The sequence below is a fragment of the Talaromyces rugulosus genome, chromosome I (assembly GCF_013368755.1).
Source record: "Talaromyces rugulosus chromosome I, complete sequence".
NCBI classification, from domain to species: Eukaryota; Fungi; Ascomycota; class Eurotiomycetes; order Eurotiales; family Trichocomaceae; genus Talaromyces; species Talaromyces rugulosus.
In genome coordinates this window covers 2,931,777-2,949,789 of record NC_049561.1, presented here as the reverse complement: position 1 = coordinate 2,949,789, position 18,013 = coordinate 2,931,777, and the positions used below count along the sequence as shown (strand labels likewise).

Here is an 18,013-nt window from a genome sequence, read left to right as displayed (position 1 = left end):
TGGTTTCAGAAATAACACAAGGGATCAGCAATATCACGAGCGACTATTTATTGCTGGCTTCGGCCACATGGCAAGGGGTACTGCTGCGATCGATGTACCATTGCCCGAAGCCACATGGCATGGCCAGGTTGTTCTCCGACAATGGCTTTGGCCAATCCGATCGATGAAAAAGTTTGCGATATCGTCGGCGTAAATCCCAATGGACCGGTCTACTTGGCGTGTGGATTGGAAAAGTGACAGGGAAGAAAAGAGCTTTGCAGCGCGTCATTTGAAAGGGATCCGGATATCTCTCGCCAGGGATCACAAAAGCCATGGCAAAGCCCAAGCTAACTTGGCCATGACTCGAAAGACCGGCTGAGATGTGCATCTTTGCTACTGGCTGAAAGTCTATTCCAAGCCTTATGGCGGTGGGGTGAGCGTATTTTACGAGATTCACCGTGTGCACGCCTAACCAACATGGGGGAGATATTTGGATTTCTGTTGACTTGCAGGAAACAGGCTCCACTTGAAATTGTGGATATACCGCCAACATTTGTCACATAATCATTTTTCCTGATGTGCCAAATTGGGATTATTATTGCTGTGTGGCTGATGTCCACAATGCGACAGTTGACATTGTCAGGGTCGGACCCCGATCAACTTGGACTGACTCAATAAAGATCGGCGACGCGGAACCAGGACTTAGCCAGGCTCCTGGGTCACACCAGCCAGGGATCGCGTTAGATAAAGACGGCGCTTCCGTGTGGGACCAGTTTCTCAAGACCCCTTGTTCAGACCTATCACATCGACTGGATCGACATTGAGAACAGGGCTATGAATTAACTATTTGAACATTTCAAAACAAGACTCGACATTTAGTATCTCAGCTTTCAAGCCGCGCCAACAGAACCTTTTTCTCCTTTGCAATTGGTAGAGCTTTTTTTTTCACAAGGAGCCATTCTTTCCTGCATTTGCCTGCTCAATTAACATCATGACTCAGTCCACGAACATCAACCCCTTTCGAAGTCAAATTTTATTTCGTCGGGTCTTCTGGACAAAAATATTCCATCCCCTGCTATGACCAACAAGGGCTAACAAGACAATGCGTGGCAAAACCCCGAAAAATAAATGTGGCACTGTCAGCACAGGCTCGCGTGTTGTTAGCTTAACCCAAGCCCCTTGCATAGCATGCCACGCGGCTTAGGACACGCTGGGATCCTGCCATGTTTTCTTTCAAGAAACTTTCATAAGAACGGATTTCTGGCCGCTAAAAACTCAAATCCTATCTAACGAGCACATCTCCTAAGCAGAAGAAATGCACACATCACCACCCCCTGGAGCAGTCCTTGCGGCGACTGTGACCTCCGTAAGCCAATATCTAAGAGCGTGTCTAGATGTCATACTGATACTCTTCCAGTCCGCAGCCTTGGGTTTTGTCCCTGTTGCCATTCGCTTTCAATTTTTTACTGTTCTAGTTCAGATCGCAAAGTCTGCGACGTCACAGCAAATAACGGATTTTTGCAATGAACTCCGGACTGAGCAGGATAAGGAAGTTGCACCATTATGTATGTATCCACTTTAGGAAAATGATTTTACTGGCAGCGTGCTGACTCTAAGAAGGCCCCCAATTGACCCGTATGACTGCTTGAACAAGACTTATTGTTATTCGAGATGGTTCTAACTACTGCAAGATGATACCCTCTTTGCCATGGCTGGACTGGGTCTAGTTGATTTGGTAGAAGATGATGTGTATGAGGCAAACGAAATTACACGGCACATGGTTCAGATGCCGTCAGCCCAACACGGGGCTCTTCACTTGTATGACTGTTCTAATTGCGATATACCTTGACGAAAGCAGTGACGCTGATTGCCTTTTCCCAGTACAACGGAACCCTTGTTTGCTGCTCCCTTTCTTATGCGCAAGCTAGTGGACAGCAACTTCGAATACCCATTTCGAGAGTTGGATACACCGACACAGTACGGGTACAAGCTACTGGGCGAGATTGATCTTGCCAAGGAGCATACGTACTCCATTATGGCCCGCCAAGGTCGGATGGATAGCTTCAATCAGTTCATGGAAGGGAAGTTTGGCAAGTTTGGTAAGATGCCGGAGCGCGTTAAAGCCTTCGGTTATGATCTCGACGCTGCCGTGTCAGGTACAGAGAACCCTGTTGTAATGGTGGATATTGGTGGTGGTCGGGGTGAAATGTTGTTGGAGCTCAAGGAAGCGTATCCTAGCCTTGGAGCATCCGCTCTGGCGCTACAGGAATTCAACCCTGACATTGGAAGCGTGCCAGAGGTCACACAAATGGAGTGGAACTTCAAGGCAGACAGCCCACAACCGGTGGATGGTGCTTTGAACTACTCTCTAACTCATATATTTCACAATATGCCTGACCTGGATACTTTGGACCTGATGCAGAAGGTATCGCGCGCGATGGCACCATACTCGAGGCTTCTTATCCACGAATTCACAAAAAACAAAAACTACGGTAAGATGCACGCCACCATGATCACTCTCTTTGGAGGGCGACTACGATCTAGTGCAGAATGGAAGCGGCTAGCAGCGCTCAGTGGCTTAAAGGTGACGTTTGAATCCTATCCCGAGGTGGGAGAAGGCTTGGTTGAGATGAGGAAATTGTAGTTTTGTCAGTGGTAGCAATTATCATATGCAGTTAATTGATCTTGATATCTTCATTCGGAGACCATGAACTGAGCCAGAGTAGACATGTGCCCCTCATGAACCGATAGTCGTATGTTAATCGTGGCTATCATGTGCGTACTGTGTAACATCCTCCCGGCGGAGCCCTCTTCGCCGCAGAAAAGAATGTACGCAGGAATGTGACACGGAGAGTCTTGTGTCATGCCTTCTGCTAATACTATTTGGCTAAAATCCCTCAGCGCTATAATTTCCACATTTCTAAGGGCCAGGCTGAGCCCAAGGAGCCGAACAACTTTGGTTGTTGAGAACCGGTTGAATCAACCCATCACTTGGTCTAGATATTAATTATCGTACCAAGAGACTTGGAGAAATGGCTAAAAAAAAAACCGATTCATAGCGCTAGGACACGGACCTGTCCTGGGCGTGACGTGAAAAAGGCAAAACGTCTGGCTGGATCAGCCCTGCAAGGGATCAATCCGTCTTCGCGCTATCACCAGTTTACTGAATTTGACTTCATCTCCGAACTTCCGATTTACACGGGCCCCTTGGCTTATCACTTTGCCAATTACAGAGGTTTTACGCTGGAAGTCAGTCTCTATGCTCGCCACTAGGTTCTCTTCTTTCCCCCTTTGGCCGATTCTCGTTGTCTTGGATTCGTAATGCCTGCGAGAGGTTCGGTTTCACGGCGCCAGCGGCCACATCCCTTTATCGGCCTGGACTCGATTTTTTTTGTCACCGACTTATCCGACTGGTCTATCGGAGTTTATAAATGTGTAGAGTGTGAAAACTATTGAGACTTTTTTAGTTTCTTTTGTTTCCTTGGGTGTGACAAAACGAACAAGCGAACGAAATGGTTTGCGACACGACCTCGAAAAACGCTTTCACCGGACATCATTGGACGAACATACTTCTTGGGGTAGCAGAAAATTGTCATCCTCGAAAACTACAGAAGTCAAAAATAGTCAAATTCTTCGGTGACACAAGGCCAGCCCACGGTTTTCTTCCGTGTGTAGTAAGTGGTACGTAGTTGAGCTCCCTTGCATCAGGCAAAAGCACTTACCGAGTCCCTTGCTATGACCACGGACGCTATTAAGCTTCAATGTGGCTGACATACGTCTCTCATTGCTTAATTCTCAAGCATTGCAGTAATTATGGACCTTTACCTTTTGGTGATCCCTTTTGCCTGATGGGGCAGGTTTGTTAAGGTAAACACGCCATGTTCTTTTTCGCGTCAGTGTGTGGCACGGAGGAAGTGAAAACGGAAATAAAACATGTATTTTTTTTTCATCCATTACTGCAGCTTCCATACAATAAACGAAATTTAGCTTGTCGTTAGGTGGTGGCCTGTCTCTTTTTCGGCCACGCCCTGACGCCGTGGCTGATGGAGAGACATCAATTGCCATAGCACCGATTTTTTGTTCTCGAACACGTCGGACGTACACCAGTCACTTGAAAGATATTAAGCTCTACGCTAGTGATCTACTATTGCTTGGAATAAAGCCTCCTTGTTACTTGAACTCTATAACAACAGCTCGGTGTCTGAAAGCTTCTCTATCCCTACCTTCACGCCTATTTTACGAGGTTCAATCGCCTGCAGATGAACATCACACAATACTAAGCAAACAAATTCTCATGGCGAACCACTAGGTCTAGATTTCGCATCGAATACCTTCCGATATAAGGTTCTCGTTGTACCCCGCTAGCATCCCTGCGAATGCCATCCATCTCAATTCCCAATGTGATAAAGGCGGACTGTTTCCTATCGCGATCCAACAAGCCCCGTACAAGAAGCTGCCTGTCGATTTCTCTTATCTTGAATATTTCTGCGCTGTCGAGACGGGGAACCGAAAGATGGATATTCCACAGCCCGGCGAGGGCGATATTAACATCGGTAAGTGTCGATAGCCTAAGGCCGGCCTGGAGAAAAGTTGTTGACTTGTGAATTCAAGGAACCGATACGTTTAGAGCTTGTTGGGTATGTCGATCTACACATTCACATAGAAACTTGTACTGATTGGTTTGGGTACATATAGGCACTGACAGGCTTTGTCGGTCTGTTGTTGATTTTCAGACTGGGAATGAAAGCATGGGTACGATGGGCACTACCACAGGTCTCTGCTCCAGACAGAATTTGGGGTTTGGAAGATATGTTCTTCGTTTGTGGATATGCAGTTGATCTCTTGCACATGTCTTTGATACAACACAGGTATGGCATGCCCTTATCATAATTATTTCTTGCAATATCTGACTGGGTTTTGGCATAGTTATTACTGGGGTTTAGGTCGACACTTTTTCTACTTGACCCCGAAGGAGAGAATTTCAGCATTAAAATGGGATTACGCGTCTCAGCCCGCTGGTACAAAGAAACCGAAAACATAACGAGAACGACCATACTGACTAGACGTGATAGCTGTCGCCGCTGCCATGATATCCCGGACAGGAATGATGTGGTTTCTCCTCTCATGCTTTGCAAACAGCAACCGTCGTCTACGGATATCGATTATCATTTGCATGATAATCCAGATTGCTGTCAACTCGATAACCATTGTTCAAATCGTGGTACAATGTGGGCCCAATCCCTATCGAACTGTGAGTGATTTCCTTTTTTTCTTTTTACTCGATATGTTCCATCTAACCATTGTATAGGTTGATCGAACTCGGTATTTTCACTATATGTGGGATCCCCTTCCGTCCGATGGATCGGTTGTATGCCAATCACCGACAGTGCAGACGACTATCGGGTTTGTACAAGGAGGTTAGTTAGTTACAAACAACTGAACCGACATATTGGCTCATTTTGTCTAGGATTCAACACCGTCATCGACTTATACCTTGGTGGACTTGCGGCTTTTGAACTCTGGCAGTTCTTCATACAGACCCTGGAGCGGAATCCTGGCGTCTCATTTTGGAAACAGTTCAACAAGATAAATGGAACTGTACGATCTCGTCGGATGTGGCAGACCTTGACTCTTTCAGGGTATGAAGGATCCTTTTTCTTGTGAATTGGTAGACTAACATCTGTTCTAGGCCACTCTTTCTATCCGGGGCAGCTTCAATTGTCAAAACTTATGTACGTCGGAAGAAATGATTTACGATGAACAAGTTTACTAATTAAAACAGCTTCTAAAATCTTTGGGTGACAGGGCCGATTTCACTTGTAAGAACCCTCTCTCATACATCGTCCATCCTACTAATGCTAACTACTTTTATAGATAACATTGTCTCTTTTGTCCTTTGGGTCAAGTATGTTTCTTAAGACCGCCGAATAAATCCACCACAAAAGCTAACCTGATCATAAGGATCGAAAACTATAGTATCCTAATTGCGACATGTGCCCCAGTCATCCGCCTCTTCCTCCGAAGCTTTGTCGATATGCGACGCGAGGGAAGATATGGCGGATATCCATGGAGTCGATCACACTCAAGCAACAACGATAACAACAACAGTGGTTCTGGCCATGAGAGTAAGAACCGATGGGGAAAGAAGTCCAAGTTACTAAACATGACCAAAAAAACCCCTGTCCCAGACGATTTGTTTGACTCTGTTATTGAGAACGAAGGCGAACCTGAAAAACTGGTTGATGACCAACACAACCACCAACGCCACCATAACAACAACATCAGACAAGATGACCCTGCATATGGAAATAGTATACCATTGATGCCTCGCAGTAACAAGCCATCCTCCAGCCGAACTCTGGCAAGCGGTGGCGTGACGGTCAAAACCGACATTGTCGTCAAAGTCGACGAGGAAAGTCATACTTCTCCAAGCGAGGCACCGAACTCATTCGGTCGAGGCGATGGAGAGCGAATAGAACAGCATACATCGGCTTTTGCGGCGTGGCCGCAAACGGGTAGGTTTGATAGTAATGTCTGAAGCTTTTGACTTTTCTTTGTGACCCTTTTCATGTGAGCATAGTTAAGTGAGGTTATATTTGGATATACTAGTATCATTGCACATTAATTTACATATTTTATTATACTTTGTGTCGTTAATAGTTGAAATAATTACACCTGGTTGAATATCATGTAAGACTTAGCTTCAAGTCTCCCATCATCGACAGGGCACGTTCCCATTCAAACATGCCACCACAGCGACGTGGACTGTTTTTGAAAGATTGAATTTGACATGTAGACGGGATTTCACGAAACTGGAAGGTAGGGTCCATAGTTTTTGCAGTCTCGAAACGCCGGGCTGCTGCCGACTGTCGCCTTTTCCGGTCATCTTGTACGCCAAGGTCGCGTTGACGCCATATCATTTCTACCACTTCTCGAGCCGGGGTGATATTCTGACAAAATCCACATTAACAAAAATCTTTAAAACTAGTTCAAGTCAGAAAAACTCACGCCAAATCTTTTGGGTTTCTCCGTCTCTTGGAAAATCCTCATAACTATAACCCGATCTTCCTCCGAAGTTGCACAGCATCCAGCAAGAAAAAGCGGCCAAAGTGGAAGAGCGGCGGTACGCCCAATGCGGTTGATATTTTCTAGCATGATATCGAGTATCTTTCGAACACACTCGGATTTGGTATTATCTGCCGAAGAAGAAGGGGCATCACTTTCGAAAATGTCGGGGCGTTGGAGTCGCGATGAGCATACTTCATGCAGGAGAAGAAGAGCTCCTGTGCGGTTTGCTTCTGCGATTGTTTCAAACTCAAATGCAGCTTGCATGTACAGATGGCGCTGATTTTCATCGTTTGGATTGCCCTTGATCATGCACAAAGGTGGCGGTGTCTGTCGCAGGTTCGACAGGGAGCGCCGTAGCCTGTCGACTATGCTGCGAACTGTAGATAAATCAGATTCAACTTCCGCTTTTGACGGATATTTCCACGCCAGGTCTGCAATTTCATTAATCAGGAGGAGCAGAGAGTTGCTAAATCCCATGTACGAGTCGATCTGGTCGAGGTCGTCGAGCGACATAGTGCGCGATAGAAGTTCGGTCGACTCGGAGAATGGTACGTACTGCCCGTGATTTTCAGGTTGCGGAGATGGATTAGTTGCACTAACATCGTAGATTTTGTCTTGTACACTGGTGGCAATTGCCAAAGTGGGCTCATCCGAAGCGGCGTTTGAAAACCAAAGATCATCATCGACTCGAAAAGTAGTTCGAGCTAAAACAACGTGAAAAGAAAAATACCGGTTGAAGAAGCGGTACAGGGCAACTGTGCTGCGCTTGAATAGCTGTGGATATCGAATAATAAGATTGTGAATGCCATTCAGGTGCGTCACCCAGGATGGACGACAGCCATCTGTAATTTCAAACCAGCACAGCATCAAGGCGAGCCCTAAGATTTCGTCAATCTCGGCACCAGACCAGTTCCCGCGTTGAAGTGTCGTGATGAGGCATTTTAATGCTCGATTGGCGTGGTCAAGGGCAGCAAATCGGTATTTAGGCTCGGCAATACCTAGTATCTGAGCAGATACGGCCAATGTGGCGTGGTAGATTCCTTCGGATTGCATAGCCATAGGAAGGATCAAATGTCGGTAGGGATTGTGATCAGCATCGTCTAACAGTGTACATGAACTGCATACAACTGCCTCGTAGTAAGAAAGCAGAGAAGAGTCGTAATCTAATGTCTGTAATGCGCCGAAGCTGCTTCCGAATGCTGGCTGGAGTAAGAGGGCCATTGGGCCTATGTCCGGTTCTGGAAGTCTCAAGTCTGGAAAGTCCTTTGTATGGGCATCGAAGAGAGCAGCATTTGAGCTGTGTAGGCGAATATCTGAAGGGTCTTCAAGCTCTAAAGTGTCCTCTTCCTCGGCCAGGTCTTCGAACTCAAAATAAAGCTTGAGGTCACGTATCGTCGTATTCAAAAACATTGCCGAGTCATTCTTCCTGGCCCTTTTCGTATACTTACCAGATCTCCATGGAGATAGCCTATTCTCGGATTTTGAAAGCCGGCGTTGGTGTTGAGTTGATGGCCTCCCAACATTCTTTGACCAGACCCCGGACCGGCCATGGCAAACACCCTTTGAAAGTGATTCCTCGTGCCAGATCAGACGCAGCTCATAGCTGCATGCAGCGCCATTCTTCACGCAGTTCCGGCAAATGGGACGGTGTTCTATATGAAGCTCGCATAGTGAGAAAATGAGGCTAGAGAAGATGCGTGGAAAGGGTACATACCATCGCATTTGACTTTCCTCGAGCGACAGGTCCTGCACCCTGTTCTCGTTCGTGAAATTGAAGACGTTTGTCGTGGCATGGTGGTACCACAAACGATGCATACTAGGGAACACTTATCGCATCGCTGGCTGTTGTTATGCGTGTATTAGAAAGAGAGAAACGCTCCTCCTTATCTGCCGTTTTGCGCGGGCAAGAGCGATAAACGGGTTCTCGACCAATCGGCGATCGGGCTCCACTACAATTGATTCTATTGGCTGGACCACACGCATGGGAAACGCGGGGTAATACAAGGACCAATTACAATGCACGGCTTCATATACTAAGTGGTTTACTCCTGATAAAACAATAATAGAACATCTGGTCTGAATTCCCACATCTAAAGCTTCGCCAAATCATTCCTCTGATTTTCACGAACCCTTCGGTCTCGCCACCCTGACAATTCAGCCAATTCTAGTTCTGGGTCTAGATGTGCCAAATTCTTGGTGTTGACATTTTCCCCCGCACGCCATCGCCAGTGGTGGACAATCTCCGCTTCGAGCTTATCTTCAAGAAAGTCTGCAATATATTTTCCAACGATCGGTAAAAACTTGAATCCATGTGCAGAGCCGCCGGTAGCAATATAAAGACCTTGACGGGCCGGATGGCGTGTAACAAGAAAATGACGGTCGGCCGTGTCAGCATCCCAGCAAAGCCGAGTGTAGCAGAACGGACGATCAGCCAATTCTGGAAACACTCGTCGTAGGTTGCGTCGCATGGTTGCTTCAATATCCAATGGCAGATCGTCTGTTGGTGATTGAATAAAAGTATGTGGAACTGAAGTTGTGATCCCGGAGATGGGACTCGTCGTCATATTGGTAATGAACTGGCTGTGTGCCATTTTAAATATACCATCTTCCTGCGGAGGGAAGAAATACCCTAGTTCCAAGTTGTCGAGGATAGGGAGTGATGCATAACGCTGCGTTTCCTCTGGCGTCATCTGAATGTGAGCTACTGCATGACCTTTTGCCGTCAATTGTCCTCCGAGATCCAACAGACTAGGTGTCCACGCTCCAGCAGACATGATGACCATGTCGGCTTTATGTACCGTTCCATCTCGAGCAACAACTCCTGTACATACCTCGGCCGAGTAGAGAAGTTGTTGTACATATCCTGCCTCCCCTGTAATATACTCGACGCCATTCTTTTCCGCCGCAACTGCCATTCGCCGAAGAGCCTCGCCGGAATTCGCCCAACCGGCAGTAGGATTCCAGACATTGATATTCCACCCATCCAATTTTCCCGTCACCAATGGCAAACGCTCTCGAATTTGATCCGGAGCCAGACGCTCCAGACCTTGAACCCCGAGCTTTTTGGACGTCTCAATCGAACCCTCCACAAAAGGAACGGACAAATTGCTTGCACTAAGGATCCATCCAGGAACATGGTACAGCCCTTTGAACATGTCCCAACCGCGCCATGCCTCAATGGACTCAATCCCCATTCTGGCGTAGAGCGGCTCATTATAGTCACTGCGAATGACTTTGCTGATATCGGTGGAAGCTGCTTCGCATGACGGAGCTGGGTATCGGTCAAGTACTCGGATGGATTTGTATCCTCGTTGCGAGAGATGATATGCGGTCGAGGTACCGAAGGCGCCGCCGCCGACGATGAGAATTTTGGTATTGAGGTGCATGGTTTGCGTGAACAACTAGGACGAGGCCTTTACACACAACTATTTTTCCACATGGAGTCAGACTTCAAGCCATCGAGGACGGTTTATAGAGGTAGAAGACAACCGAATCATCGGTTGGGGACCGCGAGCAATTCCATACCGACCCGTTTAGATTCACATATTCTCGACTCTCTGTCGTCGCATCGAGCTGCCTCCGGCACATAATAGCAAAGCTGGACACCGGAAAAGCGGAGAATTCCCGAGTCTTACATATAGCCATGAGCTGTTGAGAGAGAGATAAGCGGCCTGTGGAGTCGCCCGGTGTCTTGTCGGAGGTCAACTGGTGTGGGGTCGGACCTCGCCCGACCGTCTTCCGACTGTTAAACGGTTGCGCGGGATGTCTTCGCTCCGGTTTTCCTGACGCGCGCTGCCAACACTTGAAGATTCAAATGTTCTCGGGTATCACGGTTGGAGCGATAGTTTTGACGATGATATCGCATATGGTGTCTTCTAAGGAAAATATGCACTCGAAGAATGTAGGCAATATTTGAAGTAGGTGAAACAAGAGGAACATACAATGTTTATTATATATATATAAAGTATGTAATTGAAAACTACTAAACGTAACATAAAATTGCGCCACCGGAAAAAATAAAATAAAAAAATAAAAAAATAAGCGATTTGGGTTCCCATCAATAGGTATATCGAAAGTCTCTCTTTTCCTTATCGGTCTGGTCTGAGAATGGGTTTATTGCGCTCACTGTAGAGTGCTGCTGTTCCCGGTCTCGCTTCCTGTTTTCAAAGTGACACAAGATCCCATAGGCTACAATTGAAACGATTGCAACAACAAGACAGGCCAGCAGACCCTCGTAACCATGAGAATAGGTCGGAGCGTCAGATGAGCGGAACAGTTGCGGCCCGATGATGTTTCCAACACAGTAGGCAATGAAGAAGACGGCATTCATAGTCAGCTTCTTTGAGTGGCCGCTCGTGTTGGCCATTGGCAATGAGGTCGACAACACATAAGGTCCCCAGTAAGTGTAGAAGACGTAGTATGAGGCCAAGAGGCCGTTCTTGTTCTCTCTGGGCAATTTCCACATCAGAATGGCGCAAATCATAGGCACTAGATTGGCTAGAGCGATAACTAGACAACGCGTGTTTCGGAAGCGAGATGCAACAAAAGAAAGTAAAAGCTGCCAGACAGTTGCTAGAACACCGGTGGGAATTCCGAGCACAGTTGTAATGAGCGACGAGTAGCCGAGCCCTGAAACGATGATGGAGGCAAAAGTTACCAGTCCGCCATTGGGGATGTTCTGTGCCAATGAAAACAACGCGAGTAGCCACGTCTTGGGATCTAAAAGACACTCGCGCACTTGATAGAGCTTGATCTTCTTGTCCTCGACCCCTGTGTTGTTGTCTTTAACCCGCACAAGACAGACGTATTTCTCCCTATCCGACATATACCAGCATTTGACAGGCGAATCAGGGAGAAATATGTACATTACAATGGACCAGATAACGGTAAAAGCCCCTAGTACGAGGAACAAGAGGCGCCATGGATGGAGACTTGTTGTTGTATGTCCAATACCGTAGCTCACGAGACCGGCGAAGACAGAGGACAGCTATTGCACATGTTAGAGGTAATGGGTTGTTTGCAGTAGCGAGCAAACTTACTTGGTTAAACCAAAATGCTAGCCGGATCGGCTGTTCATCAGTCGTCCACCACATGACCGTCAAGATGCTGGAGATTGGGAAAGCGACAGACTCGAGCATGCCCATGATGAACCGGGTTGTGGCCAGACCGGCAAAGTTACTGGTGGCGGCAGTACAAAACAAGAGAACTGCCCAGCCCATGATGCAAACCGCATAGAACTTGGCAATGGGAAATCTCTGGATGAGAAAGGCGGCTGGGTACTCGGCGAGCAAGTATCCAAAGTAGAATATAGAGCCAACCCAGGAGTACTCGTTACCTACCAAATGAGTATCGGTTTTCATGCCGTAAATCGCAGCATTGGAAATTATGACCTTGTCCACAGCAGCCAACACCACAGTGACCATGATCATCGGAATCATGATCAAGTCGATCTTCCATAGTACCTTGCGTGCCTCAGCCGGTGTGATGGGGTCTCTCAGAATGGCCGGGTCGAGCTCCTGCAAAAATTTGGCAGCAACATCCACGTCCTGATTATGGTGCGAGCTGTCGACAACCTCTCCTGGTTGTGCGATTTCCGAGTCTTTGGGAACTTCAGTGCTTAGACCTGACATCTTCTCACTGGGAGTGTTCATCTTGCAAGGTTCACTGTATTGAAGCGAGATGAATGCAAGTGAAGACTGCCCTGTGTTGAATCCTGCACCGGCTGTAGGATTCGGACTTGCGAAGACAGCATCGGCCATATAAAGCTCCAAGCAGGATTATCACATCGAGAGCCCTGCTTCGTCCGAGAGTTGGCCATACTCGTAGTAGCTCGTTGGTGTCGCGACAAAGCTTAATCGTGTTATCGGGCGGCGTGGAAACCAGACTCCACCAGGGCTCCAGGAAGGTCGGAGCGAACGCTCCTTCCTCTTATCTCTTTTCCCCACACCGTCGATAGCTCCATCCGACATCGCTTGAGACTGCTAGAGACATTGGACCACACTTTTATCTTCCGACTCTTACACTAAACCCCGCCAGCCTATCGCACTATTCCTTTCTCTGTCTTGTCGACACTCCTGGGAGGCGAATTGGCCTTTGACAGGCCCCGCTTCTCCACCGTGATATGCATCGGCCGGTTTGCCGGCACGCAGCATGGCCCAAGCTGCTCTTGGTCTTTGGTAGAGGCGAGCCCAGAGGCTGATTTTACTTTAAAGTGATATTTCTCGACTCGACCTGCCTGATGCACACACGGCTCAATCACAGAAAAAGGTGATGGATATTGCCCTTTGCTGAGGAGATATATTATTCGGACTGTGACACCTCGTTTCCTCGCGCACTCGCGATAGTGTGATTGATACAGCCGGAAGTCGCTACAAGTCACCATGGCTCCTCATAGAATAGATGCCGAAGTTGACGGCTTAAAGATCAAGATAGCAATCGGTTTGTCGTCCCTGTGAAATGACTGTGCAAAAGATACTTTTCACTAACAAGAGACTCAAGACCGAGGTGGCACTTTTACCGACTGCCTGGGGATTGTCGAAGGCCGAAAGGATGACATTGTCGTTAAACTGCTATCTCAAGATCCGTCCAATTATGCCGATGCTCCGATTGAGGGCATAAGGCGCATTCTCGAGCAAGCAACGGGGAAAAGTTTCCCACGCAGCGAGAAGCTACATACTGCAGACTTCTCCGCTGTAAGTATTCGCATGGGAACCACCGTTGCTACCAATGCGCTATTGGAACGCAAGGGTGACCGAGTCGCTCTTCTGATCACAAAGGGCTTCAAAGATGCCCTGAGAATCGGCAACCAGTCACGGCCTCATTTATTTGATCTCAACATCCGGCGACCCGATGTTTTATATGAAAATGTAGTCGAGGTCGATGAGCGAGTGACAATCGAAGATTACCAGCAAAACCCAGCACCAGATCGCGACGCAATTGAGGCTTCCTTACAAACAGATTCAAACCTCACTCGGGGTGTCAGCGGCGAGGTAGTACGCGTCCTACAGAAGTTGGACGAGGAAAGGGTTAGAAGCGATTTACAAAGCCTTTATGATCAAGGCTATCGGTCCATAGCTGTTGTTCTGGCCCATTCTTATACCTTTCAAGGTAAGTCACTCTATAAGTATTTTGGCGTACCAGCTCAGACTAACGGCACAAAGACCATGAATTGGCTATTGAGCGCATTGCAAAGGAAGTTGGCTTTCCTAGTATTTCTCTTTCGAGCCAGCTCCTTCCTATGATTAAGATGACATCACGAGGTGCTTCAGCCACCGCAGATGCCTATCTGACCCCGGTGATCCGACGATATATTGACGGATTCCGCTCGGGCTTTCAGGATGGCCTTCGTTCCAGCGACACTCGTTGCGAATTTATGCAAAGTGATGGTGGTTTGGTGAACTTTGAAAAGTGAGATATAAAGGCGAAATTTGTTATTGGTCCACCACTGACATCTGCAGATTCTCTGGACTCCGAGCTATCCTTTCTGGGCCTGCGGGTGGTGTCGTGGGGCATGCACGAACATCTTTCGATGTTGCAGATGGCACCCCGGTTATAGGGTAGGTTTATTTTCAAGCTTACATTATGTAGCCGAGTTAACAGTGTCTAGATTTGACATGGGGGGTACAAGTACAGATGTATCACGGTATGACGGAAAATTTGAACACACCTTTGAAAACACCACTGCTGGCGTGACAATCATGGCACCTCAGCTTGATATCAACACCGTTGCCGCAGGAGGAGGCAGCATATTATTCTGGAGACATGGGCTCTTTGTAGTGGGTCCAGACTCTGCCGGAGCGCACCCTGGACCTGCCTGCTATAGGAAGGGCGGACCACTCACGGTAACCGATGCCAACCTGTTTCTTGGACGACTTCTTCCCGATTACTTTCCAAAGATCTTCGGTCCTAACGAGAATGAACCACTTGATGTGGAGATTACGAGAATGAAATTTACAGAATTGGCGCGACAAATCAATGAAGAAACGGGCCAGTCAAAATCACCAGAAGAAATTGCCCTCGGGTTTATTGAGGTTGCAAACGAATCCATGGCGAAGCCAATTAGGGCACTCACCGAAGCCCGTGGGTACGAAACTTCTGCGCATAATCTGGCCTGCTTCGGGGGCGCCGGAGGCCAGCATGCTTGTGCTATTGCTTCTTCATTATCTATAAAAACTGTGATTGTTCATCGCTACTCGTCTATTCTGTCTGCATACGGAATGGCACTGGCTGATGTTGTTCACGAAGCGCAAGAACCGGCTTCAGGGGTCCTTGATCAGAAGTCGTTGTCCGTTCTTCGGGACCGCATCGAAGTCCTCAAAGCCAAGGTACAAAGCGAACTGGAGACTGATGGCATCTCCAAAGCGCAAATTCATCATGAGGTATACCTAAATTTGCGTTATCAGGGAACGGACAATTTATTGATGATCCTTGATCCCGAGGACGGCGATTTTTCCGAGGCTTTCGTACGGGAACATAAACGAGAGTTCTCATTTACATTCCCTGGACGTGCTATTGTAGTCGAAGATGTTCGAGTTCGTGGTGTTGGAAAATCATTGTCTGTTCCACCTGAAGCTCCTCAGGATGAACTAAAGACGGCAGGTGTGATACCAACCGGCAAAGATACACAAGACGATTCTACCACTGTCTGCTTTTCCGGTGTCGGATATGTCAAGACTCCTGTGTTCTTTTTGGATAACCTTAAGCCTGGAAACCATATCAACGGACCGGCTATGATTATTGACAAGACCCAGACAATTGTCGTCGAACCACATGCCACGGCAACAATCTTGTCACGACACGTGATATTAAACGTCGCACTGAAAACGAAGCGTGAAGACAGTGGAGAATCCACTCTCGTTGTTGATCCCATTCGTCTTTCTGTTTTTGGTTATCGTTTCATGTCGGTGGCTGATCAGATGAGTCGCATGTTCCAGAAAACTTCAGTGTCAACAAATATCAAAGAGCGTCTTGATTTCTCATGTGCTGTCTTCTCTCCGGATGGAAAATTGGTGGCCAATGCACCCAACGTTCCAGTTCATCTTGGTAGTAAGTGCAACTGAAAAATTAGAGGACTTGAGCACGAATTAGTTTTGCTGACCATGACCAGGTATGGAGTATGCCGTTCGATACCAACATGAGAAATATCTAGGCAAACTCCGACCAGGTGATCACATCTGCACCAACCACCCGTTAGCAGGAGGTACACATTTACCGGATATCACAATAATAACACCAGTCTGGGATGCCGATGGAAAAGAAATTACATTCTACGTAGCTTCAAGAGGGCACCATGGTAAGAACACAAGCAATTTTCTTTTTCTTTTTTCGAATACGCAGACTTGGATACTGACAGGGAGAATAGCTGAGATCGGAGGCATACAGCCGGGATCTATGCCGTCAAACAGCAAAATGCTCTACGAAGAGGGCGCTATGACCATGGGCTTCAAAATTGTCTCTGAAAATCAGTTCAATGAAGATGTTGTGCGGAAGTTTCTATATGATGAGCCGGCTTCATATCAAGGATGCAGTGGCACGCGTACATGGAACGACAACGTATCCGACTTGAAGGCGGCAATTGCGGCAAATCAAAAGGGAGCACAACTCCTTCGCGGTCTGGTCGAGGAAAATTCTCTGAAGGTTGTGCACTTCTATATGGATGGTATCAAAGACAATGCCGAAGTCGCTGTTCGCGAATATTTGAAGAAGGTGGGAAAACTTACCGGAGGGAAACCCTTGAAGTTTTCCGACTTCATGGACGATGGAACAGAGATTCGACTAGAAGTCCGGATAGACACGGAGACAGGCTCGGCAGACTTTGATTTCACTGGCACTGGCCGTGAGACTTTCAATTGTTTGAACGCACCAAAGGCCATAGCCCACTCGGCAATAATATACTCGCTGCGGTGTTTGATAAATGTAGACATACCCCTGAATCAGGGCTGTCTAGCACCCTGCAATGTGATCATTCCAAGTGGGACCCTTCTCAACCCGTCCGGCATGGCAGCTGTATGTGCAGGAAACCCAATCACTTCGCAACGAATCACGGACGTTGTTCTGGGTGCCTTTAGTGCGTGTGCTGCGTCCCATGGATGCTGCAATATCATATCCTTTGGGATGGGTGGCCAGGACAAAGATGGCAACGAGGTTCCTGGATTTGGCGTTGGCGAAACGATCTGTGGTGGCTCAGGTGCTGGTTCATCCTGGCACGGTACCTCTGCGGTCCATTGCCATATGACCAATACCCGTATTACAGACGCTGAAGTGTACGAGCTAAGATATCCAGTCATTCTCCGACAATTTTCAATTCGCACTGGCTCTGGAGGAAAGGGCAAGTTTAACGGTGGCGACGGATCGGTGCGAGAGCTCGAGTTTAGAGTTCCCCTATCGGTATCAATGCTCAGTGAAAGACGTGTCACTCGTCCTTATGGTATGGCAGGCGGTGAAACTGGCCAGCCGGGGCTGAACCTGTATATCAGGAAAGAAGTCGACGGGTCGGAGCGGACAATTAACATTGGAGGCAAGATGGAACTTGACGTGAAACCTGGAGAACGTATCATCATTCACACGTAAGTCATGAAAAACCCTGCCCAAGAAATCATTGGCAAGCCGAGAGAATGCTAACATATGGTTAAGGCCTGGTGGCGGCGCTTGGGGTAGCCCGAGTGATGAAAATATAGTATTGCATTCTGGAACTTCAACACAACATAAAGCATTCGAACCACGAGGAAGTGTACATGCATTTACTGCAGCAGCAGAAGCAGCTCAGTGATAAATTTTTAGGAATCAAGGCAATTTCAAATCAACTATTAGCTGTACATTGTTTGGGTTTAACGTCACAGTTTGCTTTGCTTTTCGGATTTTACAATTTATATTCTCCGTAAAACATGTCCCTAGACGGTATTAAGTAAGAACATCCGGATCCTGTTAGATGTGGAGATATTCAAATTAAGTATTATATATCGTGAAG

General features: G+C 47.4%; 6 protein-coding genes across 6 annotated transcripts; 3 read left to right on the top strand and 3 right to left on the bottom strand.

Moving 5' to 3' along the window:
* Nucleotides 1-1,294: 1,294 nt before the first annotated feature.
* TRUGW13939_01007 (uncharacterized protein) lies at nt 1,295-2,623 on the top strand (the record flags this gene model as incomplete). The annotated part of the gene is made up of 5 exons (XM_035484213.1): nt 1,295-1,345; nt 1,397-1,544; nt 1,600-1,614; nt 1,671-1,797; nt 1,861-2,623. The coding sequence occupies 5 exons, from the start codon at nt 1,295-1,297 to the stop codon at nt 2,621-2,623; spliced, it is 1,104 nt and encodes a 367-aa protein (XP_035340106.1).
* Nucleotides 2,624-4,492: 1,869 nt separating this feature from the next.
* On the top strand, nt 4,493-6,517 carry TRUGW13939_01006 (uncharacterized protein; the record flags this gene model as incomplete). Its single annotated transcript, XM_035484212.1, has 11 exons — nt 4,493-4,532; nt 4,591-4,616; nt 4,675-4,847; nt 4,906-4,997; nt 5,052-5,230; nt 5,288-5,396; nt 5,447-5,618; nt 5,669-5,711; nt 5,762-5,798; nt 5,854-5,884; nt 5,941-6,517. The coding sequence occupies 11 exons, from the start codon at nt 4,493-4,495 to the stop codon at nt 6,515-6,517; spliced, it is 1,479 nt and encodes a 492-aa protein (XP_035340105.1).
* A 148-nt stretch (nt 6,518-6,665) lies between these two features.
* Nucleotides 6,666-8,570, bottom strand: TRUGW13939_01005 (uncharacterized protein; the record flags this gene model as incomplete). Its single annotated transcript, XM_035484211.1, has 3 exons — nt 6,666-6,929; nt 6,988-8,424; nt 8,496-8,570. The coding sequence occupies 3 exons, from the start codon at nt 8,568-8,570 to the stop codon at nt 6,666-6,668; spliced, it is 1,776 nt and encodes a 591-aa protein (XP_035340104.1).
* Nucleotides 8,571-9,137: 567 nt separating this feature from the next.
* TRUGW13939_01004 (uncharacterized protein) lies at nt 9,138-10,433 on the bottom strand (the record flags this gene model as incomplete). Its single annotated transcript, XM_035484210.1, has 1 exon — nt 9,138-10,433. One exon carries the CDS (start codon nt 10,431-10,433, stop codon nt 9,138-9,140), a length of 1,296 nt encoding a protein of 431 aa, XP_035340103.1.
* A 671-nt stretch (nt 10,434-11,104) lies between these two features.
* TRUGW13939_01003 (uncharacterized protein) lies at nt 11,105-12,806 on the bottom strand (the record flags this gene model as incomplete). The annotated part of the gene is made up of 2 exons (XM_035484209.1): nt 11,105-12,034; nt 12,087-12,806. The coding sequence occupies 2 exons, from the start codon at nt 12,804-12,806 to the stop codon at nt 11,105-11,107; spliced, it is 1,650 nt and encodes a 549-aa protein (XP_035340102.1).
* Nucleotides 12,807-13,427: 621 nt separating this feature from the next.
* TRUGW13939_01002 (uncharacterized protein) lies at nt 13,428-17,616 on the top strand (the record flags this gene model as incomplete). Its single annotated transcript, XM_035484208.1, has 7 exons — nt 13,428-13,485; nt 13,537-14,154; nt 14,208-14,454; nt 14,505-14,603; nt 14,654-16,092; nt 16,154-16,339; nt 16,409-17,616. 7 exons carry the CDS (start codon nt 13,428-13,430, stop codon nt 17,614-17,616), a joined length of 3,855 nt encoding a protein of 1,284 aa, XP_035340101.1.
* Nucleotides 17,617-18,013: the final 397 nt, after the last annotated feature.